General features: G+C 52.0%; 1 protein-coding gene across 1 annotated transcript in view; it reads right to left on the bottom strand.

Annotated features, from left to right (window-relative positions):
* CRISPLD2 (cysteine rich secretory protein LCCL domain containing 2) overlaps positions 1-23159 on the bottom strand; it is a 63733-nt gene extending 40574 nt beyond the window's left edge. Inside the window, exons 1-3 of the mRNA XM_028501873.2 lie at positions 23011-23159; positions 4301-4620; positions 880-998 (exon numbers count right to left, since the gene is read on the bottom strand). Coding sequence (XP_028357674.1) covers positions 880-998; positions 4301-4546 — 365 coding nt within the window. The 5' untranslated portion in view covers positions 4547-4620; positions 23011-23159. The remainder of the gene's footprint in view (positions 1-879; positions 999-4300; positions 4621-23010) is intronic.
* Between the last annotated feature and the right edge of the window lie 3734 nt (positions 23160-26893).

Below are 26893 nucleotides of genomic sequence, written 5' to 3'. Positions count from 1 at the left end.
TAGAGTCACGCAGACTCTGGCCTGTACTTTGGGGGGATATTTCAAGTCCAGCCTGACTTTCTGATGAATAGGACAAGAGGAAAGCGGCCCCTGAGACCCTGGCCACCACTGGGTCCCGATGCAGAGGACTTGTGGGCACAGCATGCTGACCGTGGGTCAGTGAGTCTTAACTGGTCAGAGGACATCTTCTCTACCTCCTCTAATGAAGTGAGCCCTGTGGCCGGAGGGGACTTTCAGCCAGGCAGGCTGCATGGGTATGTTACCCGGTTGACTTCGGGGAAGACCAGGCAATGACATTTAACTGACCACTGCCCAGTGCCTCCCACAGGCAAGGGGACAAAGGCACTGCCGGGCCAGGAGGCCTCGGAGGTTCAGCAGTGTGAACGAGCCCCAGTGTGGCCAGACAAGAGGGGGAGGAGGGGCACCTGCCCACGAGGTGGGACCTGGCCGGGCCTTAAAGAGCGAGCAGAACCTGGGCGTGCCGGGATGGAGAAGAGAGCACTGACCCACCACCGAAGGAGCAAACGTTCCCATCCTCCCAGCCTGCCCGGCCAGCTCCTTCCTTGGCCAAATGCGACTGACTCACCAGCCCTTTCAAGGAAACGGAATGGAAAGCTCACAGCCTAGAAACCCCGAGTCAATAATCAGTGTCTGGAGTCGGCACCCTGGCTCACGCCCATTTTGCCAATTACTCGGAAGTGTTCTGGGGCCCAGAGCCTCAGTTTCCCCACCCATAAATGACACAGGAGGTCTCTCTCTCTTAGTGGGTGATCATGAGGGCTAAATGTGATCATGGACATTGAGCACCAAGTCCAGCACACAGTAGGTGCTCAGCCTTGGCAGCCAGTTCACAAGTCAAGGGGACCACACCGCTCTTACCTGCCCCAGTGGACAGCCAGGTTCTGCCCAATGGACACCAGCAGACTGGTGGGCCCGTGCTCCCAGATGCACTCGTGGGCCCACGCTGCCGCCGACCTCGCCAGCTCTTCATCCCAGGTCTGCAGGGGGAGGAGAAGCAAGTACCTTCAGAGTCAAGGATGGGTATAAGAACCAAAAACACTGTCGCCTCCCACTGTGGCTCCTGGTAGACCAGGGGCTGGGTTCAGCTCCTGTGGCACTGGGTCATGTGCATATGATGGCTGAGCCCCTAGCTCAGCAAGTGGGAAGTGGCAGGTCGGCAAAGAACTCAGAGGAGCCTGTCTCCAAGGCCGTCCTCAGAGCTCCGGCTCCACCTCTAACTTGCCAGTGACCTTGGTAAGTCCCTGTCCTCTCAGCCTCAGTCCCTTCACCTGTGAAATGGGAGGATGCGTAAGTCCTAGAGACGGACGGTGGTGACAGTTACATACCAACGTGAATGTACCTAATGCTACGGAACGGTGTATTTAAAAATGGTTCAGATGGTAAATTTTATGTTATGTATATTTTACCATTATTTTCAAAAATAAGTAGCAACAAATGCTTTTAACTTGCCTGGCACTGCTCCCCTCTGGCATCACGCCCACCCCAAATCAGGGGCCTTGGGCAGGGGGCTGGGCCAAAGAATCTGAAGACAGCTCTGCAGCTGGTCCCGCCTCCCAGCTGGCCCGGGGAACACACATAACTCCTCAGGAAAGAACACGGAGAGAGAACAAAGCAAGCGGGGTCATTCCTCTTCTGCAGAGGAACAGATGCCAAGCGGCCCACGGAGCCGACTACAAACCAGCTGCTGCGACGCCTCCTCCCAGAGTCACGGGGCAGATGCTCCAGCTCACGGGCAGGTGGGGGCCGCCCCCACTCTGGGTAGCCCCGGCTCCTGGCACACAGTAGGTGCCCAATGACAGGCTGTCTGCCCAGAGCCCTGGGACCCATCCTGGAATAGAAGGCTGGGTAAACCAGCCGTGAGACCCCAGGATGGAGTGTCATGAAGCTGCCTGTTTCCCTCTCCTTCTCCTGCCCTGCTGCCTCTCCCCAGCAAGATAACCAAGACTCCTCAACACCCCAGGGCAGGTCCTACCCTCAGGCAGAGCCCCCAAGGACCTGTTCACACCCCAACCCACCTCCCATTGAGCTGCAGTGGACCTAGTGGTATGCTCACACTCATCCCCCTCCGATGGCATGCACCTTCTGTGCCCACCAAGCCCTGGATTACTGCTGCCTGGGATCTCTCTCTAGTGTCCGAGCAAAGCCTGATCAGGGTGGGGAGTGGTCAACACTGGGCCTTAGACGCTGGGGTGGAGGGGCTGAGCCTTGACCACCTTCCCTGCTGAATGGCCCTGCATGGAGGCAACCCTGACAATGGCCCTGAAGGCCCAGTGTCCCTGACAGGCAGGCTATTTAGACCTAAGGACCCAGATCCCAACTCTAATCCTGAAACACCACGAAGTAAACACAGAGAAGTAAACCGGCTCGTCATGGGCTGTCCTGGAGGCCCGAGCTTGCCTGCTGCCCACCTAAGTTCCCTTTACTTGCCCCAAACTTCCGTACAACCTCTCAGTAAGCTCAGTGCTGCCAGAAGACCAGCAGAAACCCAGCCTGTTCCAGCAGAGGTGGGAGGCAGCCAGGACCCTGGGACTTTGGGGTTCCATGAGCTTCGGGCTGGGGAAAGTATGCGCTCCCTAGGGGCACCCCTCGGGCCTTGGGGTGGAAGGGCACAGGGTGCAGGATGACCCGTGCGGAGAAAGGTACAGAGAATCCTTTCCCCGTGGAGACCAAGGCCAAACCGTCCCGTCCAGGGAAAGACAGGGAAGAAGTCTCTTTCCAAAGCTGCAAAGAAATCTACCCTAATTTCCTACAACTTTAACCCTAAAAAGGTCTCCATAAGCTGTCTATGCATTTAGAAAGGTTGCCCCTTCTTCCTCCTAAAATTAGCACAGCCCCTTTAGAATAAATGCCTGGATAGTTTTCTTGAGGGGGAAAAAGAATGTTTTGTCACAAGTTCCCAAAACCTTACTCCCAGGGCTCTGCCCAGGAGAGTGGCCCATTCTTCTGCCCTACAGCTGGTGACGGGCCACCTAGTGTGGGCACATGCCGGGACAGTGAGGGGCTCAGAGACACATGGGACATTCCCCAACCATGAGTGCTACCCATGCCAGGGCACAGGGCAACGTGAAAAGGGACAGCTGAGTCCAGGGGACAGGGAGGAGTGTGGCCGGTGGGGAGGGCTGCAGAGGAGCTGGACGAGGAAAACGATGGCAGGAAAGTGCTCTCGGGGAGGGCGGGGCAGTGGCTGCGCACACACAGTATCATCAGAGGACACCCAGAAGACCTCTCTGGACAAAGGGGAGGGAGGGAAACAGGTCATGAAGAGACGGAGCTCCTGCTAGAAGCCTCGGATGCCAGGCAAGCAGCACCCGGGCCTTGTGCTGGGCACAGGGCGCCCTGGAAGCTCCTGAGCTGGAGAAAGAGTGGAAAAAATGAAGATTCAGGAAGCATAACGTGATGGCAGGATTCAGAATGAGGGATGGCAACCCCCTCCCTCAGGGCTGAGGCCATCCCATTAATCAAGGTGAGACCGGAACAGGGAGGGAAGATGGGTTGGAAACGCATGATAACTGGTGGGAGGCGTGCTTCACTGGGTGCAGAGTGGTGGCTGAGGGCACAGGTCCTGGAGTCAGCTGGACCCAGGTTTGAATCTGGCTCTGGCACTGCCAGCTGTGTGGCCTTGGGCCTCAGTTTCCTGACCCATTAAATGGGCAAAATAACCCCGCCCACTTCCTGGGGCAGGGGATGAGAGCGGGTGCTGATGGGGATGGAAACACGTGAGCAAAGACAGGGCGGGAGATCCGGGCTGGGAAGAGCTGCCTGCCCCTCTGTTCCTCAGTGGGATTTCTCCGGTCCAGAGGGCACCCCACTGGGCCTTCTGGGCCTTTTCCTTTCCTACAGACGCCTTATCTCAGACTCGGCCACACTCGCTTCTCACAGAGAAGATGCCATTGAAGGGGGTCTGTGCTCTGTTGTCACAGGAACCGTGACAGGACATACCCTCAAGGTGGAAACTGAGGCTCAGACTGGCTGATGCCCAGGCCACACCACTAGGAGGTGGCAGAGCCCAGCCCTGAGACTCTCCGACCCCGCCTCCCGGAGGGCCTGGTGGAAGGCTCAGGGTGGGTTCGGGGGCTGAGCTCTAGAGGGGTGCCATGGGGAGCTGGCCATGAAGCAGCCTCTGCTGGGGAACTCGCAGGTACTATTTCGGTGGGGGATCAAGAACAGGGGCAAGGGGCCCTCTGACGCCCAAGCCCCCAAGCCTGCCACACACCCAGTGACTTCGGACAGGACAGACAGACCGCAGGCCTCCCGCCCCGGTGGGGGAGCCAGCACTCACCATGTACTCCATGTTGGAGGCCGGGGGGTGCACCTGGCCCCGAAGTTTATTGTGCAGCATGAGGATCTCCTCTTGGTCCGACCTGGGGATGGCCCTGCGGACCCGGGCCTGGGGCTCGTCCTGCTGGTACTTGCTGAGCAGCTTCTCCAGGTGTGTGACATTGGGCAGGAAAAAGCCTCGGGCCCCACAGACCAGCACCAGCAACACCAGCCCCAAGGGGATGAGGCCATTTAGGGTGCAGCTCATGGCTCCTCTCTGGCAGCAAGAACAGGAGGGACGGCAGCCTGGGTTCTGGGGTCGGAGCTGAGTGCTCGGGAGCTCTGGAAGGAAGCAGAGGGCAGCGGGAGAAAACATCAGCCAGTATTAGACCAGCTCTCGCAATGGCTTCAGCAGTGAATGGAGTAGGCAACGTTCTTCCCCTTTTGCAGATGTGGAAACTGAGGCTCACGGGAGCTCAGTAACCAAAGTCCCACTGACAGGAAGGGCTTCCAGTGAGGCTAGCTGCTGGACTCTGCAAAGGACATCTTGGCACAGTCTCTCCTGAACCCCATTTCTCCCGTCACCATCTTCTGTCATCTCAAGCCAGCGTTTCTACTCATTCAGGACTCAGGCGGGCCTAACGCCTGAGTTAAGTTCTGTCCCCTGCTCCCGAAGGACATTGATACGGTCATTTCACATCCCCAAAGGACCTGCCCTGAACAAACGTTGGTAGCCAACTTCCTGGTCCCTGTGAAGTGAGACTCAGTTTACCTAAGGTGGTTTATCACGTTACCTAACAGGCATCCCCAGACCCATGGCTGCGCAAGGCTCCTCTTATCACAGCCCTTCCACCGGCCCCGCCCCCATAGTTGTGACACACTCCAGCGCACCACCAGGCCCAGCCAGGGCCCACCCAGCTGTGTGCTCCCGCGAGCAACAAGGCACCTGTTGACTTGATCCCTGGAGGAAGTGACAAGGGAAAGAGGGAAGACCTCCAAGGGGTGCCATGTCCCCCAATCTCACCCCCGAACCTGCCTGGCAAACCCACTCACCAACCAAGCATGAGGCCTCCCTTCACCAGCTCCTGTCAGACGATGAGCCCGTTCCAGACACTGGCAGGAGCTTCCCTTTTGGCTACTAAGTTAGCAGTTCGTGTGGGTAATCAGTACCCAATGAACGCATCAGGATGGTTACTTCCTGTTGGTTGACAAAGCCAACAGTAGTACGAAGGGACAGAAGAAGAGGGTGGGCTGGAACTCCCAGACCTTCGAGGCCTCATCTGGGAGCCATGCTTCCCGAAGTGCGTCCCTGGAAGCCCAGCCCTGACACCCGTTGGGGCTGTGGGGCTGTGGGGCTGTGGGGTCGCATTGGTGGGATTCACCATCCCAGAGATCCATGGTGCCGACTGCAGGAAAGAAAATGCTCTCACTTTCATTACCCATCAAGGGTCTCGATGGCCCTTCCTTGCCTTTGCTCCGCAAGTCCTTTCCCCAAATAATCCTCGTACTAACCTTTCTTCCCTGGCACTCATCTGAGGAAGAGCTGCATTAGTCTTTGAATACACATACTCACTTGAAAATTCCAAGGGCTGGGATTAGATGAATGTCCACTGTGCCTTTTGTTCATTCTAAAAATCTTTCCTGGGCATCTACGTGGGCCAGTCACATCATTCACACTGTCCCCAATCACAGGACAACCCAGGGGTTGGCCTGTCATCACTCCTGTTTCACGGATGCGAAAGCTGAGTCCTGGAGTGGGGACACCACAGGCACCAGGCTCTGTACTGGTAGGCACAGATGCTGGGACTGGAATGCAGGTGTGACGGCTCCGAGGGGTCTCACCTCCACTATAGGGCCACCAGCTGTGGTCCTCCTCCTGGCTGTCAGCTGGTCCAGCAGGGCTTGAGTGTGTTCATTTACGTCTCTCGCCTCTGCTTTACTCCCAAGGGAGAGTCGGTCAGTCACCCGATGACCATTACTGGGCACTGATTTTGTGTGAGACCCTGAGGAGACAGGTGAGAAGAGCCGCAGTCCCCAGCCAGTGGGTCAGAGATGACTGAAGACACCACAGGGAGCTCGAGGAGGGGGCTCCCCGGGTGGGAAGGGTGGCAGCCGTGCCTCCAAGTTCACCCACTCAGAACCCTGGGAACCTCGATCCTGGTCTTCACCCACATTAGTGGTCACCGGTGCTCACCAGTCAAGCTGGCTGGGACTGAGAGATGGCAGCCAGGGGAGCACTTCCTCCGGGGCAAGACACAGCAGGGCAGGGAGGGAACGAGTCGCCTGAAGGAGCAGAGCCAGGAATCCCAGGAGGCTGGGCAGAGCCGAGGAGCTATGGGAAAGAGGCAGTTCCCATCTCCGACTCTGGAAACTCTCCAGGGTCCTGACCGAGCCCGGGCTTCAGATAAAAATAGCCGCCATCCAGAGGGGAGGCCGGGCTCTCTTTGGCATGGGCCGCATGTGGCCTCCCTCCCACGGAGTTCCCTTTGGGGCAGGGCCTTGGGGACGGCGTGGAGGACTTCTGCGTGCCCACTCGCCCCGCTGGGAATCAACCCAGTAATGCAGAACCCCTCGGGGTCCCCGGTTTCTCTCTCAGGTTAGTCACACCACCATATATGAGCGTTTCCCAGCTGCGGAAGGCCAGGCTGAAAGCAATGCCAAAACACACTGACGCTGGACCGAGATTTGAGATGAAGTGAGCGAGGACTGACATCACAGAGTGTCCACTCTGGCGTCATGACCACACTCAACTTGCTCTTTACGCTAACGCAAGCTGGAAGGGCGGGGCACCTGCAAACGTGAGATGTGAACTGCTTATATAACTCAGCTGTGGCTCAGCCAGACTAAAACCTGGGTTTGGTTTATACTGCCAATGGGCACAGCTCAAACAACTATCAGTAGGGATAATCAGTAAATAAGTCGTGGGGCAAGCATGAGGTAGAACATTATATGGCAGGTAAAAGGGATGAACTAGACCTGTGTGGGTGTCAGCATAAAACTCAAATACTGTGTCGGGTTAAAAAAGCAAGCTGTAGGATATTATGCTAATTGTATTATTTATATACATTTTAAAACATGTAAATCATATTTTGTATATTTTTGGATATGCATGTCCATGTATATACAAACATCTATATGTATATGTTATATGCATATATTACATACATGTGCATGTATGCATGTCTGTGTCTTTGCGTTTGCACACACTTGTGTATGTGTGTGTTTGTATGGTAAATCCAGGACCGAATCAGAGTAAGTTCATGGGGCTGGTTGACTCCGGGGTGAGGGCAGTGGAACTGGGAAGGAGAATGTTATTTCTACTTTAAAATCGCAAACACATTTGGAAGTGTCAACTCCTGTTCACTTTAGCTAGGGAGACAGGCTGAGTTGGCAGAAACTGCAAAGCTGTAGCCAACGAGGGTGTCCTCCGAGTCTGGACCTAGGTGGTGAACACACCCGTCCTTCATACTTGTGCACTTTAAAACAAAGCAAAATGCCAACGTGCGAAAGGGCAGTGAAACAACCGCGGGTCCCAAGTGCACCCTTCTGGCATGTTCCCCCGAACAAGTGTGACCTTATTCCCAAGTGAAGCCATCTTCACACTGAATATTAAAGGAGCCCCACACTCCAGGGCCTATAGACTGTCCTTCCCTAGAAGGTTCCAAAGGGACCCGATAAAGCTTTAGTGGGAGTTTTAGAGTTGGGAGAACCATGGGGTTTCCTGGAACCTCCCATTGGGAGAAAACACCATGAAAGGAGGGAAGAGAAAGAGTTTCTTCGAGACCTTTTCCGCTCTGCGCCAACCGCTGGCCTAGGACATGCAGGCTTGCCCTGGGTCACCCCATTAGTGGCACCATGCTGGGCGGCGCGTCCAGTATTCTGTTGGGTCTGAAAGTGGGTTGGTCTGACTGGAGCTTAGGGTGCCTGGGGGCCCATGCTGGCGAGGGGCAAGGCCCAGGTCTTGATGCTCCTGCTAAGTCTAGGCAGCAGAACACTGAAGACTGAAGCAGAATCATAGCAATAATAGGGCTTGCGTCTCACTCACGTTTGCATTCCCAGAGCCCAGCATGGTGCTGGCACAGGGGAACCAGCCCAGGGCTCTGGGCTGGGCGTGTGTGCCTCTCCTAAATTCATATGTGGAAGCCCCAACCCTTAGCATCTCAGAGTGTGACTGTATTTGGAGATCAGGCTTTTAAGGATGTGATTGAGTTAAATGAGGTAACGGGGTGGGCCCTAATCCAATACAACTGCTATCCTTATAAGAAAAGGAGATCAGGACACAGACACACACAGAGGGAACACCATGTGAGGATGCAGGGAGAAGACAGCTGTCTACGAGCCAAGGAAAGGGGCGCTAGAGGGAACCAGCCCTGCTGACACCTTGATCTCAGACTTCAGCCTCCAGAGCTGAGGCAAAACTGTTTGTTCTTTAAGCCACCCAGCCTGCAGTCCTTGGTTGCAGCAGCCCTACCACACTGATACGTGCATCAGATAAGTGGGCGAACAGGGTTATGTTCCAAACATCCCTCTGGGCACTATCTGGAAGGAGGCAAGGTGGAAGCAGAGAGGCAAATTAGGAGGTAGGAGGCTGAGGCAAGGCTCCAGCCGGGACCTAGCAGTGACAGTCGGTGCTCTGTCAAAGCAACAAGCCCACTGGCCAGGCCCACTTCACGGCCAATGCCAGCACCCTCACCTGCTCAGACCATTCAGCCTCTGCCACCCAAACAGCTCACTCAGAGCTTAGGGCCAAAGTACTTTGGTCCCTTTTCCATTACAATAAAAAGCAAAAACTTCTTACAAATGAGACATACACACTGCCCAAGGCTGCCCGAAGCTTTCCAATGACAAGTGCATGCTCCCCCCAGGGAGGCTGGCGGGGGCTTACACTGTGGGAGACCTACTGTGTGCCAGTCACTGCATTTCTCAATTCACGTCCCAGTGACCCAGGGATTTGGGTTCCACTCTCCCATTTCACAGGGGAGGAGACTGAGGCCTCTGTTGTTTAAGAAACCTGCCCAAGATTCCACCCCGGGTGGGAACACAGCTTCATCTGACCTCCCAGCCCTTTCGTACTGCTACCCCATGAATTTCCTGTCACCACCCACGCAGGGACGGGCCCCCACCAACAACCCCATCTCCCTCTGCAATCTTCTTTATCCTCCTCTGCCTCCTGGTAAGACTGCCAGGCTTGGTGGAGCTGAGGCACTGGCCCCCTGGGGTCAGATGGTGGCTCTGTGGATGAGCAGGCACCAAGGTGTCACCCCTATGGGACCGAAACCTTTACATCATGGTGACATTTCACCCAAACACGCCCCTGTTACTGGGCTTGACACCCCTCCAATCTCTATCTGCCAATGCGCCTTTGACTCAAATGTGACCCTCTGACCTCTGATACCCTGGCTTTTCTGATACCCTGTACAGGGCACTCTCCGGCTTCTGGGGTTCCGGCTGTTTTCCCAACGTCCTGGAGGAGCTCACACATCACACCCAGACAGGGAGGCCCACACTGTTTGGCTCTGTACTCCTGCTCTCCGATTCTCCTAGGGTTGTGGCTTAAGAGGTGGGCATTTTCCAGAGGAGCCCTCCTCAGCTCTGTCACCCCTGGCCTCTTACCAACAGCTTGAAACATCTGCTGTGGATGGCTCTACAACACAGCAGAAATGCTCTCTGAAAGATGTTCTTCTTTGCCAAAGTTGCAAAACCAAGCCTAACAGATCTGCAGGCATGATTAAGCAGACCACAAATATGGTCAAGTCAGCAAGGTCTCATGGGAACACACCAGATACCAGGACAATGGAGAGGTGGGAAGGGACCTACAAGGCTTTCAAACCCCAGGGTCAACAGGGAGACCCAAGCCTGGTGAGTGAAAGTCACAGGAGTTAAATTACTGCAGCGTTGCCCGAAGCTTCTGTGGGCTTTGATCTCTCAGGGAGGTTGTTACTTTCTACCCCATTTTACAGAAAATAAAACTCAGTCCAGGAGACCTGCCTGGTATTTGAGGTTGTGCAGCTAATGGGAACCAAGTCTTTCTGAAAGCTTGGGAACTTTCAACCTGCTACAAATGCCCCCTCCTCTGGCCAAGGCTCGGTGGGTCCATAGCAGGTCAGCAGATCCTCAGGTTCCCAGTCTAGCAAGGGGTCTTCTTGATGGTCACCTCCTGGGAGATGCTGCCACCAAACTCAGCCTTCAGGAGCAAGCGAGAGAAAGGGCACATGGTTTGCTTAAGTTCGATGCGTCATCTCACCCGGCTGCCTTTGCCTGTGTTTAGGAAAGTCTGCCAGAAAGATGAATCTTAGGACTGAGCCTGTCAGCCATTGGCTCCGAGGCTGTGCCAAACTCCCTGCTTTTGCACATGCTGTTCCCACAGCTCACCCTATGAACCTGAGCTACCCTCCCCCCTCCCCGCTGGCCCAGGCTAGGCAGATTAATTCCTGCTCCTCACTTAAGACTCAACTCTGGGATCACTGCGTATTCACGCCTGCAGATCTGTCGGGCTCATTCACAGTTGAATCACCCGTGTCTGCCAAGTCGGTGTTCAATAAATATTCATAGGATGGATGTGTGACTCTCTTCCTCCTCCCTAGATCAGAAGAGCTGTATAAAAAAATGCACGTGATGTTGGCTTCTTCATTACGGCCTGCAGCTTGGGCCCTCAGGGAATAGAAATCTGGGTTTAATCTGTGACACTGCCCCTCACTAGTTGTATGTAGCTAGTGAGGGGCAGCATCCTTGGACATGGCATGTAGCTTCTCTGGGCTCCAGTGTAAGTATCTAAAAGGGAGAAGGGAATTATAGGACTTGTCAGACACTGGTGAATAAGACCAGCACGTCCACAGGCGTGATTAAGCTCCAGAAGGCATCAGGGAGGTAGTGACTCTTCAGCTGAATCTTCACCAATGAGCTTGGATTAATCTACCCAGGCTGGCCCAGGGGGAGGGGCAGGTTAGGGTCTAGGGATAAGCTATGGAGTAAGGAATGAAAGAGGGAGTAAACATGACCATGTTAGCTACGTAGTGTACAACTATACAGTGCTAGCTATTATAATAATGATGCTGCTGCTGAATGCCCTACAGACTCATTGTTTGAAGGGGCTCTCAGAAGGCTGGTGTTAATAATGGGGAATGCAGCAAAGAAGACTCTTCTCTCTTCACCACATTATTTCAAAGGCTCACCTGTGCCTTGAGATGAGGTTTAACTTTTAAAAATCCTAATAAATGTCTAATGTTTAAGGAGGAGAGGGAAGAACCCTCTCTTAAATTTAAAACATGCTTTAGGGGCTTTTTATCAAGATGGAGGCACAGGTAAACACAGCGGGCTTCCTTGCCCAGCCACAGCAAAAATTACAACTAAATTACAGAACAACCATCATCCAGAATTATCAGAAGATTGAGCTATATGGGAAGTCCAACAACCAAGGAATTAAAGAAGCACATTCGTCCAGATGGGCAGGAGGGGCAGAGACATGGAGATGTGGAACAGGTGTCCCCACACCCATGTGTGGTGGATAAAAATTCAGAGGTATATCTTGAGAGCAAAGGATCCCAGCCCCACACCAGATCCCCCAGTCTAGGGTCCCAGAACCAGGAAGATAAGTTCCCATAACTTCTGGCTGTAACAACCAATGAGAGGTGGAGCAATGGAAGAAACTGCAGGATTCTCAAGCATGTCCTCTCAAAGGGCCCATAATAGACTTACAGATTCACTCCCTCTGGGCTCCAGGACCGAGGTAGCAGCTGAAAGGGCACCAGTGGCAGATGGGGAGAAATGGAAGTGTCTGGCATCAGGGCAAGTACCAGGGAACAGTCTCCTCCTGGACAAAACTCCAGAGGCCAGGCCACAGCCATTGTCCCCTTTCTGAGCCCTTCCCCACATAGAGCCACAGAGCTGGAACACCATGTAAGAAACTCCATCAACCTGGTTCACACAGGTTGTCCCACCCTGGTGATTACCCAAGACCCAACCCCACCCAACTTACTGGTGTACTTTTCTACAATAGGGCACACTATTGTAAGACAGGGCATCAAAGCAGCTCTACCTAACACATAGAAACAAACACAGGCTGGATGCCAAAATGAGGAGACAAAGAAACATGACCCAAATAAAAGAACAGAACAGAACTCCAGAAAAAGAACTAAACAAAATGGTGATAAGCAATCTATAAGATACAGAGTTCAAAACACAGGTTATTAGGATGCTCAAGGAACTCATTGGGTACTTCAACAGCATAAAAAAGATCCAGGCAGAAATAAAGGTTACACTAAATGAAATAAAGAAAAATTTACAGGGAATCAACAGTGGAGTGGATGAAGCCAAGAATCAAATCAATGATTTAGAACATAAGGAAAAAAACAACCACATTCCACTAGGACAGCAAGAAGAAAAAAATGAGGATAGGCTAAGGAGCCTCTGGGAAAACTTCAAGCATACCAACATTCGAATCGTAGGGGTGCCAGAAGGAGAAGAGAAAGAGCAAGAAATCGAAAACTTATCTGAAAAAATAATGAAAGAAAACTTTCCTAATTTGGTGAAGGAAATAGACATACAAGTCCAGGAAGCACAGAGAGTCCCAAACAAGATAGACACAAAGAAGACCACATCATGACACATCATAATTCAAATGCCAAAGGTTAAAGATAAAGAAAGAATCTTAAAAGCAGCAAGGGAAAAACAGAGAGTTACCTACAAAGGAGTTCCCATTAGGCTATCAGCTGATTTCTCAAAAGAAACTTTCCAGGCAAGAAGGGATTGGCAAGAAGTATTCAAAGTGATGAAAAGCAAGGACCTACAACCAAGATTACTCTATCCATCAAAGCTATCATTTAGAATCAAAGGGCAGATAAAGTGCTTTCCAGACAAGGTCGAGCTAAAGGAATTCATCATCACCAAGCCCTTATTATATGAAATGTTAAAGGGACTTATTTAAGAAAAAGATCAAAGCTATGAACATTAAAATGCCAATAATTCACAACTATCAACAATTGAATTAAAAAAAAACTAAGCAAACAAGCAAAACAGAAACAGAATCATAGATACAGAGATCAGTTGGAGGATTATCAGTTGGGAGGAAGAAGGAAGAGAAGGGAAAAAAAGGTGCAGGGATTAAGAGGTACAAATTGATAGGTACAGAATAGACAGGGATCTTGATAACAGTATAGGAGATGGAGTAGCCAAAGTACTTTTATGCATGACCCATGGACATGAACTAAGGGGAGAGATTTCCAGAGGGAAAAGGGGGTAGCAGGTAGAGGGGGGCAAAGGGGGATAAACTAGGCCAACTGTAATAGCATAATCAATAAAATATATTAAAAAATAAAATAAAACACACTTTATTCAGCACATGGCTTGAACTGCACCACTTTCTCCCACCTTATGGAGAAGAAGGTGCTGAGACATCATGAATCAGATCTAGAGCACTAAAGCTGACCAATAGGCCAGGAGCCATCTGTGCAGATGTGAGTGGCAATTCATACTGATGACAATGACCCAGCTCAGACGCCATGGCTGCCATGGAGCGCTATGTCCTTCTAGGGCTCAGTCTTAGCTTAGTGGACTGGCCCCTAGATGTCCTAGAACTCACCAGCCTGCATTGCATCTGTTTATACTATTTGCCTCGCCAGGTAGACTATGTGCTTCTTGAGGGCTTAAATCAGTGATGTGCTGGTAAATGTTTAATAACCAACACTCAAAAAAATTTTTTAAGCCCACCCTTATTTGTAGTGTTTGCCAGTTGCCCTGGTATAAATACTCCCACTGTGGCCAATTTCAAGCACACAATATGAGGTACTGAACACGGGTTTCTGGAAAGACTTGTGCCAGCATACCAATAACCTCAAGAGCAGAGATAACAGTAATGTGCAGTAAAAAATTAGGGCATGGTGAGTCTTGAGTGGTTATTACCTTTGTTTTAAATATGACTTATTTAACTGTAAACATACATAATTTAATGTTTAAGGATGGTTGTACTTAACTGGCTCATGATCTTTCTGAAACGTGAGCTAGGGAGCCAGCCCTGATACACCACTGGCTGCCACTGAGCTTGTTTGACTTCAGACTCCAGTGGGGATTCAATGCTCAATGAACAGTCATCACCGATAACCCGGCCAAAGAGAGATGAGTGTAGACCAAACAGCTGGCCTCTTCTCCCAGCATTGCATATTCATCCTCTCCACAGACAGATGGGGCCACTGTGATTACAAGCCCTGTTGTACAGCGGAGGAGACTGAGGCTCAAATGCAGAAGCAACTTGCTCACAGTCACACAGGCCTGTGGACAATGCCAATGCATCCGCCATACTCCGTCTGCTTAGCAGTCCTGGCTCATCCAGGCAGTGGTTCCCCAAAACGTCAGGGCTATTCTGACCTCTAGCCCCATGTCAGCCCGACTCACTCAGTGAGTCACCCCACCCACAGGACAGCAGCTAAGACCTGGGTGCTTTGGTCTTTGCTCTTCCTCAGAAGCACAAAGGAGAATTCGACGTATGAGCAAGGTCAAGCACGGATCAGAGTCGTACCACAAACCACCCACAAATTCCAGGAATGGAATGGTGGATATGGGAAGAGAGAAGAAGACTCCCCAGCAGGCACGTCTTGGGCAGATGCCAGGACACGGCAGAACCTCTCAGGAAGAGTGTCTGGATCAGTACCAGACACCAAGGGGTGGGGGTGGCAGGCGATTGTGTTGGTTTTCCTTAAACGCTTCTCCACAGGATTGGGGCTGGACAGGGAGGAAACAGACACCTTGGATTCCCCACAACCCAGGCCGGCCGGCCAGCCAGCATTCCACTTGGCTTACGAGAAATGCCCACCCCATGGCCCCTTCTTTCCTCCTGTGCCCTTGGCAGAAGGCATGCACTTGTGGGATATACACTGAACAAGTATAATATGCAAACTCATTCCATTTTTAGGTATCACACAGAGAATATACAAAATTCTGAACAACAACAAAAAAAGCCTCATTCAACAGACACGTAATCTCCTTTGTGCAAAAAAAAAAAAAAAAGAACTAAAACCAGGTGCATTCAACGTGAGCCAAGAGAATGTAACAAAGAAGCCACTCTCAAGGGACTGGATAATAAATTAACATGGGCTTGGAACTCCCAGCACAGCCATGGCCAGTGTGGCTCCATTGGTTGGAGCACCATCTTGTACGCCAAACGGCTGCAGGTTCGATCCCTGGTCAGGACATGTACCTAGGTTGCAGGTCTGGCTCCAATCAGGGTGCATATTGGAGGCAACAGGTTGATGCTTCTCTCACATTGATGTTTCTCTCTCTTTCTCTTCTCCTTCCTCTCTCTCTCAAATCAATAAATATATCCTCAGGTAAGAATTTTTTAAAATTTTTTGAAAAAAATACTCCTCACATAACTCCTGGGGCCCTTTTCTTTTTTCTTACAAATGTATGAATGTTTCCTTGGGCGCAATGCTCTCAGCAAAGCTTTAGGTGAACAATAGGAGACAGCCATCTCCAAAGGGCAAGACATCAAGGCCTGCCAGAAGGCGTGTGGAAAAACATGGGCATTGGGTCAGACCCGGGTTCAAATCCTACCTCCACCATGTAGAGAGAGACCCTACACAGAAAGACCCTTTTCCTCTCAGTGTCTCCAATTCCTAAGGGGCACACTGAAGCCCCTTAGGGCTTCAGTGAATTTCCCCCAGGGACGAAGGAGAGATGTGAAGATTACAAAGTTAGTGGTTCTAAAAAGCCCAGCAGCAAAGTCCTAAGACCTAGAGGTGTTTAATGGCTGTTTCTTTCCCTTGTCCCCCTGGGTGAATTCAGGCATCTCAGATCACCTCTGCTCCAGCGTTCAGGGCTGGCCGCACCTGGACCCGCCTCCTGCCTGAATTGCGTGATTCACTGGTACTAGGTGGTATCTGCCAGGCTGAGTGACAATCCCTGATTTTGAACCAAGCTCAAAGACACCAGCTCAGAAATTCTCTAGCACCAGGTTATGGAATCTCCACATTGCTTTGCTGATGAAAATCCCCAGTGCAAATCCTCAAGTGGCCACAGAGTCCTTGGGATATGCAAGGGGACAAGATAGTCCACCCTTGGGAACGGAAGGGAAGGAGACGTAGCAGCAACTAAAGACAGATGGCATGAGGAAAGCACCCCTGGGAACAGGATGGGGAAGCTGAGCAGTGGTCGGGGTGGGACCACTCTGGCCAGGATGGACAGTGGAGTCCTGCTGAGATCTCAAGGAGAGGAAAGGCAGCAGGAACAGTAAGCACAAAGGCTTAGAGAGGGTCACTGTCCCAGCATGACCCAGGACAGGGGCAAAGCCAGTGGAAAGAGGGAGAAATAGGGTCACAGAGGCAGGGAGGGCGAGGTGGTCAGGGGCCTTGGAAGCCACACCAAGGAGTCATGGTTTTACTCTAAAAGCAAAAACAAACATGCAGGTGGGAAAGTGAAGCTGACGGTGATGGGGTCTGATTTATGCTTTGAAAGCCTGTCAGCATGCAACGGGCAGACAAAGCTCACAGACATAACACTGAACTAAAGAAGCCAGACTCCAGTGATTAAACATGCACGATGCTGTTTATGCAAAGTTCAAAAGCAGGAAAAACCAATCTGTGCTATTAGAAGTCCGGAAACAGTTACCCACTGGGGGAGGGATGGGACAGGGGGGGTCCCCAGGGGGACTGGCCAGGTCCTGCAGCTGCCCGGGGTCCTAGCATGCACACGAGCACTTGGAGAAAACGTATCTGCCAGTGTGCGAGTGAGTGTGCAGTCCCCTCTAGGACGTTCAACTTTAATAAAATGTTAACAACAAAAATAAAACTTTGAAATCTCTCTGGCTCCTGTTTGAAGGATGGACCAGGGGAAGCATGAGTGGCTACAAGGGGAACACCATTACGCAAGAGAAAATCCTCAAGGGCTCTCTCCGCAGGGGGCTCAGAACTAAGACAAGGCTGGAGCCTGGGCTCGGACAGCGCTTCAAAGCGCACTTTCGAGTCGGAGCCCAGATAAAGCCCTGCGGCTGGCTGGGGCCTCCCACTTGGACCAGACACCGGCTCTCCCAGACAGGGCCCGGTTCATCCCGCGTCTGAGAGGGCACTTTGTCCAACGATGCCAAGGCTGAAAATATCTCCAGTCCCAGGGAAGCCCAGGTCTTGAAGGTTTCTGGGAATAAAACAGTGTTTTCAGCAGCCGGGTGCTTCTCCCTGGGAGAACAGACTGGCTGTGTTGGGAGCCAGTCTGGGGCAGGAGGGAGAGAGGGGCTGGTAGCAGATAATACACACACATGCAGATGTATTTTAAATGTTATCCCGGAAACGACTCATGGTTTCCAAGGGGACATTTTGGGGTTACAAACAGATGTCCTTCGCAAGTTCCTGGCCATGTAGGGACACTAAACACGCCCTGAAGGAAGGTGCTGGAATGCTCAGGACACTTGCTTGGGCCCAGAACAAGAGTGCCAACCAGCTGAGCCTTCTCCCGGAAGACAGACTCACAGACACGCCAACCACCGGCTCTCAGCCGGCTTCTGACCCTGACGGTCATTTTAGCTCCTGAGCCACTCTTGCCATGTGACTCTGTCTGGTCACACCAGGTCCTGTATGCAGAACCTTCCACACAGCTTCCCATCCACCCCCACTCACCAGGGGCCCCGCCCCACCTGCATCAGGGCCCAGGGAGAGGCTTCATCGGCTTTCTAGGGCAGTAGGTCTCACATTTGAGTAGGTCTGGTGGGCCGACTTCCTCCAGAAAGTGCTAGAAGCCTCATTAAGACAGATGGCTGGCCCCACTCCCACAGCTTCTGATTCAGGAAGTCTGGGAAGGGGCCTGAGAATCTACATTTCTAATGAGTTCCCAGGGGCTGCTGGGCATCATCCCCCAGGTTTCAGTGCAACCCCACTTTGAGAACCGCTGCTCCAGGTGGTAACAGCCGCTCAAATCTCGTTCCGCACTTCAACCCGGCATTTCCCCATCTTCAGTCCTTGGCACGGCCCCTCCCCAGTTTCGTCCAGCTTCACCGTCTACGTGGACTAGCACGAATTTTGTATTTTTGTTCGAGCTGGCCCAGTCTGAGGGCTCAGAAAATTTTACTTTTAAGAGGTAACTTTCCATTACCACCATTTGCAGAGAACTTGATCACCTCCACCTTGAACAGGGGCCGGAATAGAATTAAACACAATGAAAACAGAACCAAGCGAGGACCTCCCAGCTGGGTCCTGAAACTGGCCAGAGGCTTCGTCGCAGAAAGTGCTCTCTTTGTTGTAGCGGAGGTGGGGGTGGGGTGCGGGAGCAACAGGAGGGGCTGACTACCACCTGAAACGCTGGCCCCGCCATAGGCAGAGGGAGGAAGGAGCAGCCCCTGGGCTGGTGGGCTTTGCTACTGCTGCGTCTGTGCTAACACTCAGTCACCTAGGAGACCAGCAGGGATGGCCTCCCCACAATTTGGGGGACACTGCTCATTCCACAGTGATCTGTTCTCAAGTGAAAGCACCGCCCTGTTATACTCCTGAGACCCGCAGCCCAGCCCGTAGCAGGGAATCCAAACTCAGCCGGGCTCACCGCACCTGCACCGCAGACCCTTGCTATTCCTGAATCTGACCCCTAAAGTAAACTCCAGCCACACGGAACTTTCTTGCCTTTCTCTGTGAGTGTCAGGCCCCTTCCTACCTCCAGGCCTTTGTGCACACATGCAGCGCCTCCACTCGGTGAGCCCTTGCAAACACCCCACCCTCCATCACCTTTCCCTGCCAGAAAACACCACCTCTTTGCTCTGGAAGGATTTCTCAGGTTCTTCTCAAGTCAGTCTCAGCAGATATCAGCGGGATGCAAGTAGCCAGTCCTAGAGAGTTCTGGGTGGGCTCTGACCAATCCAAAAGAACTTAGGGCCAGGGTCAGTTCCAGGACCTCTTGGCTACAAGTGAGACAGAAGCTTGATTCTTTTTCCTGCTGAGATAGTGTCACTCTGCATTCATAATGGAGTACATTCCAGAAATTCCTATTGAAAATGTGGGATTTCATAATTTATAATATTTTTTAAATGATGATCCAGAAGTTGCATAATCCTCTCCTTTCCCCCGGAATCTGTGGCTTCTGCCTAAGCTGACACAGCACTGGAGACAACAGAGAAGATAAATCTCCTTCAGCCTCAACCACGAGAAACTGTCTGTCCTCACAGCCTTGAAAGGGGGGTGTCTGCCTGCCGGTGCCCACAGTTGCACAGACTGCGGCACAAAGCGCAGCCCCTCCAGGGCAACGTCTCAGTCAGGCTTCGCTGCTTGTTGTTGCTGGGACCCTGGGAGGGATGCCAACGCCTCCCCCAGAACCCCCAGTTGCCAGACTTCCCTGCACCCAGGGCAGAGGGCCTTGGCCTACTCTGAAATGAGATGACCTGACTTGATGCTTCTTTCAGAAGGGAGTCAAGAAGAGAACACGGTTCCTCAACAGGTTAATGTGGCCTGGTAATTCCGCTCCTGGTATAGGCCCAAAGCAATTAAAACTAGGTGTTTAAACAAAAACATGTACACAAATGTTAATGGCAGCATTATTCACAATAGGCAGAACGAGGAACTATCCAAATTTTCATCAATGGAAGGATGGATAAGCGAAATGTGGTCCATGCATACAATGGAACATTACTGAACCATCAAAAGGACAGGAGCTCTAACACACGGATGAACCTTGAAAACATCAGACCAGATGAAAGAAGCCAGACACAAAAGGCCACACATGTGTGACTCCTTTTATATGAAATGTCAAGAAGAGAATCTATAAAGATAGAAAGTGGCTTAGTCATTGCCAGAGGCTGGGGAGGAGACAAAGGGGAGTGACTCCTTGTGATGGGCACGGGCCTCCTTCTGGGAGGGTGAAAACGTTCTGGACTCAGTGGTGACGGCTGCATAACACCGTGAATGTCCTAACTGTCCCTGAACTGTACGCTTTAAAATGGTTAAAAGGGCCAACGTCATGTCTATGCATATTTTACCACATAAAACTTTTTTCTTTCCAAGGAAAAAAAGGGGGGCATGGCTAGCCCTACCAACCACCCAATCCTCCCTGCCCCAGAACAAAGCATGCTCCATTTGGGACTTTCTGAGGGGCTCTGGACCCCCACCCCACGAAGGTCTGAGGATCTATTCAGCTCCATGAACTGAAGATGGAACAAAATGATGCCTGTGTCGTAGTTTCCTTTCTTGACAAGCCATCAGCCCCTTTGACTGATGTTGGGTTTGCACATCTGGGACTGATCAAAAACCAGTGAGTTTGCAAAAGAAAAAAGAAAAAGCCTCATAGGTCAGGAGCAAGCAGACACAGAGGCACCTCCCATACATAGTAAATTACACTGGTGACAGAGAAAAGAAATGTTCCAGCTCCCACAAGGCTGAAGAGGTCAGTGTTGGGGGTCCTGCCTCTAAAAGCCAGTTTTCAAATGCAACTGACTAAAGGCAACTGACCGAAGGCCACACAGCCAACATGAGGTCTTTGAGGGAGATGAAAGGTGGGGCCTCTCGGAGGCCCCGTGCTCTTCTGCAGGGGCTCCATTCCTGCCCCCAGCCAGCCAGCTCTTCTCGCCAGTCTGGGAACAGGACTCCGGGAGCTAGCATGGATCTGGGTCCTGGGATGGGGCTCTGTGCCTTGATACCAGTACCTGTTGGCGGAGTGGGGCCCAAGCCCCCATGTCAGTGCATCCCCTTTGCAGGTCCACCCCTAACCCAGGCCAGGGACCTAGATCCCACAGGGTATGGGAAGCCTCGACTTCCCCCAGCAAGCTCTGCTGTGACAGTTAAGTGGCTCACTGTTGCATGAGTACTTTCTTCCAGGATCTGGGATAGGACCCAGCCAGGAGGACAGCTCTCCCCTGCCCTGGCTGTGTCATGCTGGGTACATGCTTTCGTCACTCCAAGCCTCAAATTCCCTCCTTGTAGAAAGAAGGACAGGCCAGTGCCCATCCCATAAAAAAGTCAGTGAGGTCATCCATGTAAAACCCTGGGCATGGCTGACCCATAGTAAGTGCTGAGTTAATGTCAGGCTGGTATGATTACAAATGTTATCATTACTACTCCAACTCTTATACCTTAAGAGATTCTGTAAAAATGAAAGTGACCCTCTTTATTCTTCTCTTCTGCTTTATTAAGCAGAAGAGCAGGTGCACAAAACACAAAGAACCCTTGGAAGGTCCCTTCTCAGTCTATTTGGGAAAGGGAACCTGCCCTTTGTCCTTTTCCGCAGGACCCTAGTCTTTCACCTGTCAGGATACATGGTTGAAAACTTGGGGCTTGGGATCAATTCTGCTGATAGCAGTTTTACCTGGAGCCCCTCTCAGACAAAACAACACCTCAGACACGTGTGAAGGTCAGATCCAGAGGTGGAGTTAGTGGCTGGGCAGAGAACTGTCTAAAGCGCTTAGCAGTTAAGTGCAGGGTCTATAGCCAGACAAACCTGGGAGTGACAGCATGGCACACCAGCTAGGGCACTCTGACATGCACTTCGCCTCTTTGAAACGGGGATCAGGAGGCCTGCTGCCCAGATGTGTTTCAGGGATAATAACACAGGCACGGTGCATGGCACAGGGCCTCACACCTGCCACACCAGCAGGACAGCCCCCCCAAATTCTGCTCCTCCCCCACGTGCAAAAGGCCAGATCAGAAGCAGAAGAGCAGGTGCACAAAACACAAAGAACCCTTGGAAGGTCCCTTCTCAGTCTATTTGGGAAAGGGAACCTGCCCTTTGTCCTTTTCCGCAGGACCCTAGTCTTTCACCTGTCAGTCTCTAGACCCTAGATGCCCTGGCCCAGCTGGAAACAGTAGCTCCCCCTATTCTGCCAGAATAAGGGGCCCAAATGTTTGAGGTGAAAACTCACAAACCTGCAAGGTTGCAAGACAAGCTGGGCATTTGCACAGGCCCCCATCTGCTTCTCGTGAGCAGCAACTCACCTTTTGGCTAAAAGATGCCTGATTCAAGTTAGACTTCAATCAGAAGCATCAGCTAAGCCCTTTCCAGCCTGTCCACTATCCTAGCATTTGGCAAAGGAGGTTCTGGGTCTGCCCCACGTGAAGGTGGCCCATCTCCCCAGGACTGCAGAACCAAGCCCTCAGCTCCCAGCACAATTCTTTCCCCACCAGTTTATGCAAATGTCCACTCCGGTTTAAGATACCCAGGAACATGTTCCCGAACCTGCAAGAACTCTGGTGCCCCAGGCCCGGACACATCCACGGCCATCTGGAGCTTCGGAGACAGACAGAGGTGGGTTTCAGCCCCAGCTCTGCCTGGACAACTTGCTTCACCTCTCTAATCCCCAGTGTCTTCATCTGAAACACGGGAAGAGGAAGGCTACCTGGCAGGTGTGTTGCAAACGAACCGGCCAGCCACATGTGGGTAGACAAATTCAAACTCATGCCACATCCACACCATCAGCTTTCCATTGATTGACACCCAGTGTGTACACAGAAACACAACAGATGCTAGCGAACTGCACAGGAAGGCAAGAGTACACAGCCTTCAGGAGCACGGCTCCGCAGTCAGACTGGCTTTGAGTCCCGGCTCCCTCCCTTCCTGGCTGTGGTCTTGAACAACTGAGTTGCCCTGGAAGAGTCTCGGTTTCTCCCGCTGTGAACCGGCTGGCTGCTGAGCCCGGTTCTGAGATGCAAGTGGGCGCTCAGTTTAGTGCTTGCACACAGTAAGCCCTAAGAGCTGGCCTCTGCCCTGGTTACTTCAGCTCCTCGGAGATTATGGGAATGGATTAAAGCTCGGAGAGAGTAAAGGAATCTAAGTCATACTTACAAGGCTCCAATCACCAGCTCGCTGGCGTCTCCCGCGTTGTGCAGCGGAGGTGGCGGTAGCAGCGGCAGCACGGGCTCAGCGGGACAGGACGGTAGCAGGATACCGGACAGCGGGGCCGCCGAAGGAAGCAGTGGATCCGGGGGCTCGATGCGCCTCTTCTTGTATGCTGCCCCTTAGCCCATAGGCCACGCCCCCCCAGGGACCGGCGGAGCTGATAGGGCCGCGCAGTCGCAGCCCTCGTTCCGCCCCGCCCCTCAGGACCCGCCCCCCTGCTTGCCCCGCCCCTCTCCGCCCCGCCCTACCCCTTGAGCCCCGCGAGCGGCCAGGACCACCCGCATCCTAGGAGGACGCACTCCGTTTCCTCACCGTGACCATAAAAGTATCAGTTCCATTGAGCGCTTACCAGTTGCCTGGCACGGTACCAAGTACTTTCCACCAGGGGTTTGCAAATTTACCAAATCCCGTTTCTGCGGTTCAAATGGAAAATGGGAATAAGGAGGTGTCCTCCCAGGATTCTAAGAAATAAAATCGGGAAGGGTGTGGGCATGTAAACTGTGGCGCAAAATACGCACTTGCTAAATTTATTCTCATCCTCTGCACGTGGGTAGAAAATTCACTCTTGCCACCTGACTTAATCTCTCCCTCTCCTATCTCTCTCTCTCCCCCTCCCTCCCTTTCTCCTGCCCTCCTTCCCGCCCTCTTTTTCTCTTCTCACTGTGCAGATGAAGATTAGGAGATTATCCTGGATGAGGGCAGTAAAACCAGGTGTGATCCAGGTGAAGCATCTTTGTCCTTGTTATCCAATCCAGTGAGATGGAAATAATCCCATCTCACAGACTGGGGAACTGAGGCCTGGAGAAGGGAGTCCCCATAGCTAGTGGGCAGCAGCACAGGTTCAAACCTTGCTTTAACTACATTTTGTCTGCAGGCATTTAGCATCTGTAACAAACCAATTTAGAGCCAGAAGAAATAGCCTTTGAAACATGTAAACCTAAGGACCATGTCGGTAGGTGAAGAAACCAAGGCGGGAGGAGCTAAAGGACTTCTTGTGCTTCCCATTCAGTCACATAGTGTGGACCTACTATGTGCCAGCACGTGCAGGAGGAGCCTGTCCTCCTGCTGCATGAAGACATAGGAATCAGCTCATTCATCACTTATTCCTTCACACAATCCCACTGAATCACTGCATCAGCCCCTGTGCTACGCAGTGGTGAGCAGGCTCAGACAAGCCCCCTCTAGGACCTCAGGGCCTGGGGTAGCCAGACAGGTGAGAGCATTTATGGGAATAAAGATGGAGAATGCGCAGGGCAGGGATGAGAGAAGATGATCCCTTGGTGCGGTGGAGCATGGATTCAGAAAGCCAGAAACTCCCCAGATTTTGATGCAGCCCAGATACAGATAAAGAATAATGTACACATTCTCTTTGGCCTCTTTTCATTTCTTTTATTTTTCTCTCTTCTCTCAGTTTTTGAAGCATATCATTCTCAGCTCAACATTCATTCATTCAGTACTCATTAAGCACCTATGTAGTGGGCTCTGTTCCAAGCACTGAAGTATTCAGAGGTGAACCAACTTGTTCCAGACCAACAATCCTCACTTTGACAAAGGGCAAATCCAAATGGAGAAGACTTGTATTATTAACAGATACCTCTCAGGTACCCAGCTGCACACACATCATCCTGTTCACCCACAACAATGCTCTGAGACTGGTGCTGTAATCATTATGAAACAGGGCACAGAGAGTGTAAGTAGCTTCCCCCAGGCCACACAGCTCCTCAGTGGAGGAATGGGATTCAACTCATGTTCTTGCCCACTCAGCTGCCACCATTTTGTGTACCATGATACCTTGGGTACAGGGGAGTGGAATAAACTGGGTCCCCAGCCCAGCAGAGGGGAAGGAAAGCTACGCAGGATGGAATTTCTCATGGCCCAGCATGTGAGTGGGGGGTGGGGGTGGTTAATATGAAAATGCTCGCCGCTCTAACTCAGAACTCCACCTCCTTAATGATGCTTTTTATGGCAACTCTTCGGGCTCCTTGCTGATCCAGGACAGCTGTGCGGACACTCTTCCTAGCCCAAGTATTCCAGGGGCATTGTCAACAGAGCTGCCACCTGAGGGCACCTTAACAATGTCATTCTCCGACTGGGCTCCCAACACCCACCTGGCCTGGCAGCCACTGCCCCAGCACCCTGCACACAACAGAAACTTCCAGACCCTCACCACCCTCTTCTCCCTCAGTTTCTGCTTTCCTCCCCGCCTGCACCCTTCTCATCTGCCCCACTGCTTCTCGTTGACCCCACTGAGCCTCCCTGGCCTCGCACCTGACCATGCCCACCCTGCCTGCTGGCTTCTAGGAGGCGCTTCCCTGGGCCAGGTGCTGCACCTGAGGCTTCACCAGCATCAGCCTCTCACAAACCAATGAGGGAAGGAGCTATTGTTGACCTTGTTTCATAGATGGGGAAACTGAGGCTCAGGTAAGTGAAATGCTTGTTCAGGTTCACCTGGCTACTAAGTGATGCAGCTGAGACTCCAGCTTAGGCATTCCAAGCCCAGAGCTCATAACCTGGGTCTCTAAGCCAGGTGACCAGAAGGGACTAGGGAGCTCATGTTTGCTGCAGTGTGAACCCATTGGCCGTTTCTGAGCTACTTCATATTTCTCTTCAATAGCCCAGTCAGGCTAACACTTCTCAAAGGAATGTTATACTCACTACTGCTGTGTAAGACAGTATCCCAGCACATAGTGGCTTCACTCACTCTATTTTGCTCATAACTTTGTAGGTAAGGAATCTGCAACAGGCCCAGCTGGATGGTTCTTCCTCGGGGGTCTGTCACGTGGTTGCAGTCAGATGTTGGCTGGGGCTGCAGACACGTGTGGCCTGGATTGAGCTGGACACCGAAGCTGGTTCACCCATGTGGTGAGAGCTCGGCTGTGGCTGTCGACTGAAGTGCCTGCACGTGGCCTGTCCAGGAAGACAGTCTCAGCGCAGCCAGACTTTTCTCTTCCCCGAGAGCAAGCCTCCCAAGAGAACCAGGCAGAAGGTGCATGACCTTTTACAGACTGTCGTTGGAAGTCATGGAGCATCACTCTGCCATACCCCTGGTCAAATCAGAGTCTACCTAGGATCAGGGAGAGGGGACATGGAGCACACTTCCCAGCAGGTAGAGCTCAGAGACTTTGCAGACAGATACGTAAAAACACACAGGTCAGTGCCTGGTATTGAGCACTCAACGAAAGGCAATTCGTCCTTCATAGGGGGCTAACTTAGCCCAGTGGGAGGAGCGCCTTGTCTGCATCTAGACAGATGAGTTTGAACCCTAACGCCACCAGGCACCAGCTGTGTGTCTTTATTCAGTGGCCTGACCTCTCTGAGCTACAGTTACCTCCCAGGCTGGATCACCCTAGGGGCAGACTGAGTCAGTGGCTTGCTGGCTGGTGTCATTGTCCGGAACCAGTCAGGCTGGGTTCAGCCCCAGCTCCTGTACTTCCACGCTGCTGGCCTCGTGTTCAGCTCCCCGTCTATGTGATGGAGGCGATGACAATGGCCTCTCTCTCTCTCCCCTTGGGCTAAAAAAAAGTAGTATTATTAAAACAGTAAATGGTTACTATATAGGAAATAATTAGAATACTTGCACATAGCAAGCATTAGTTAATATTATTGGTAATTAAGTCAACAAAGAGACAGAAAAGCTTAATCTTGATCAACTTTTCCATCATTGTATAATCTTAGGTTTCCAAAAAATTTCCAACAATTAACATTTGACCTTAAATAAGACAGTGTGTCATGGGCAACATTGGCTTCTGGGAGATCCTGAGTGGGAAGGGACCAAGGTGCACCCAAGAGTCCTTGTGGGAAGGGACTGGCCACGATATCCTTGGAAATC

Source organism: Phyllostomus discolor, chromosome 12, assembly GCF_004126475.2.
Source record: "Phyllostomus discolor isolate MPI-MPIP mPhyDis1 chromosome 12, mPhyDis1.pri.v3, whole genome shotgun sequence".
In the NCBI taxonomy this organism is placed as follows: domain Eukaryota; kingdom Metazoa; phylum Chordata; class Mammalia; order Chiroptera; family Phyllostomidae; genus Phyllostomus; species Phyllostomus discolor.
This window is presented reverse-complemented; position numbering and strand designations above follow the sequence as displayed.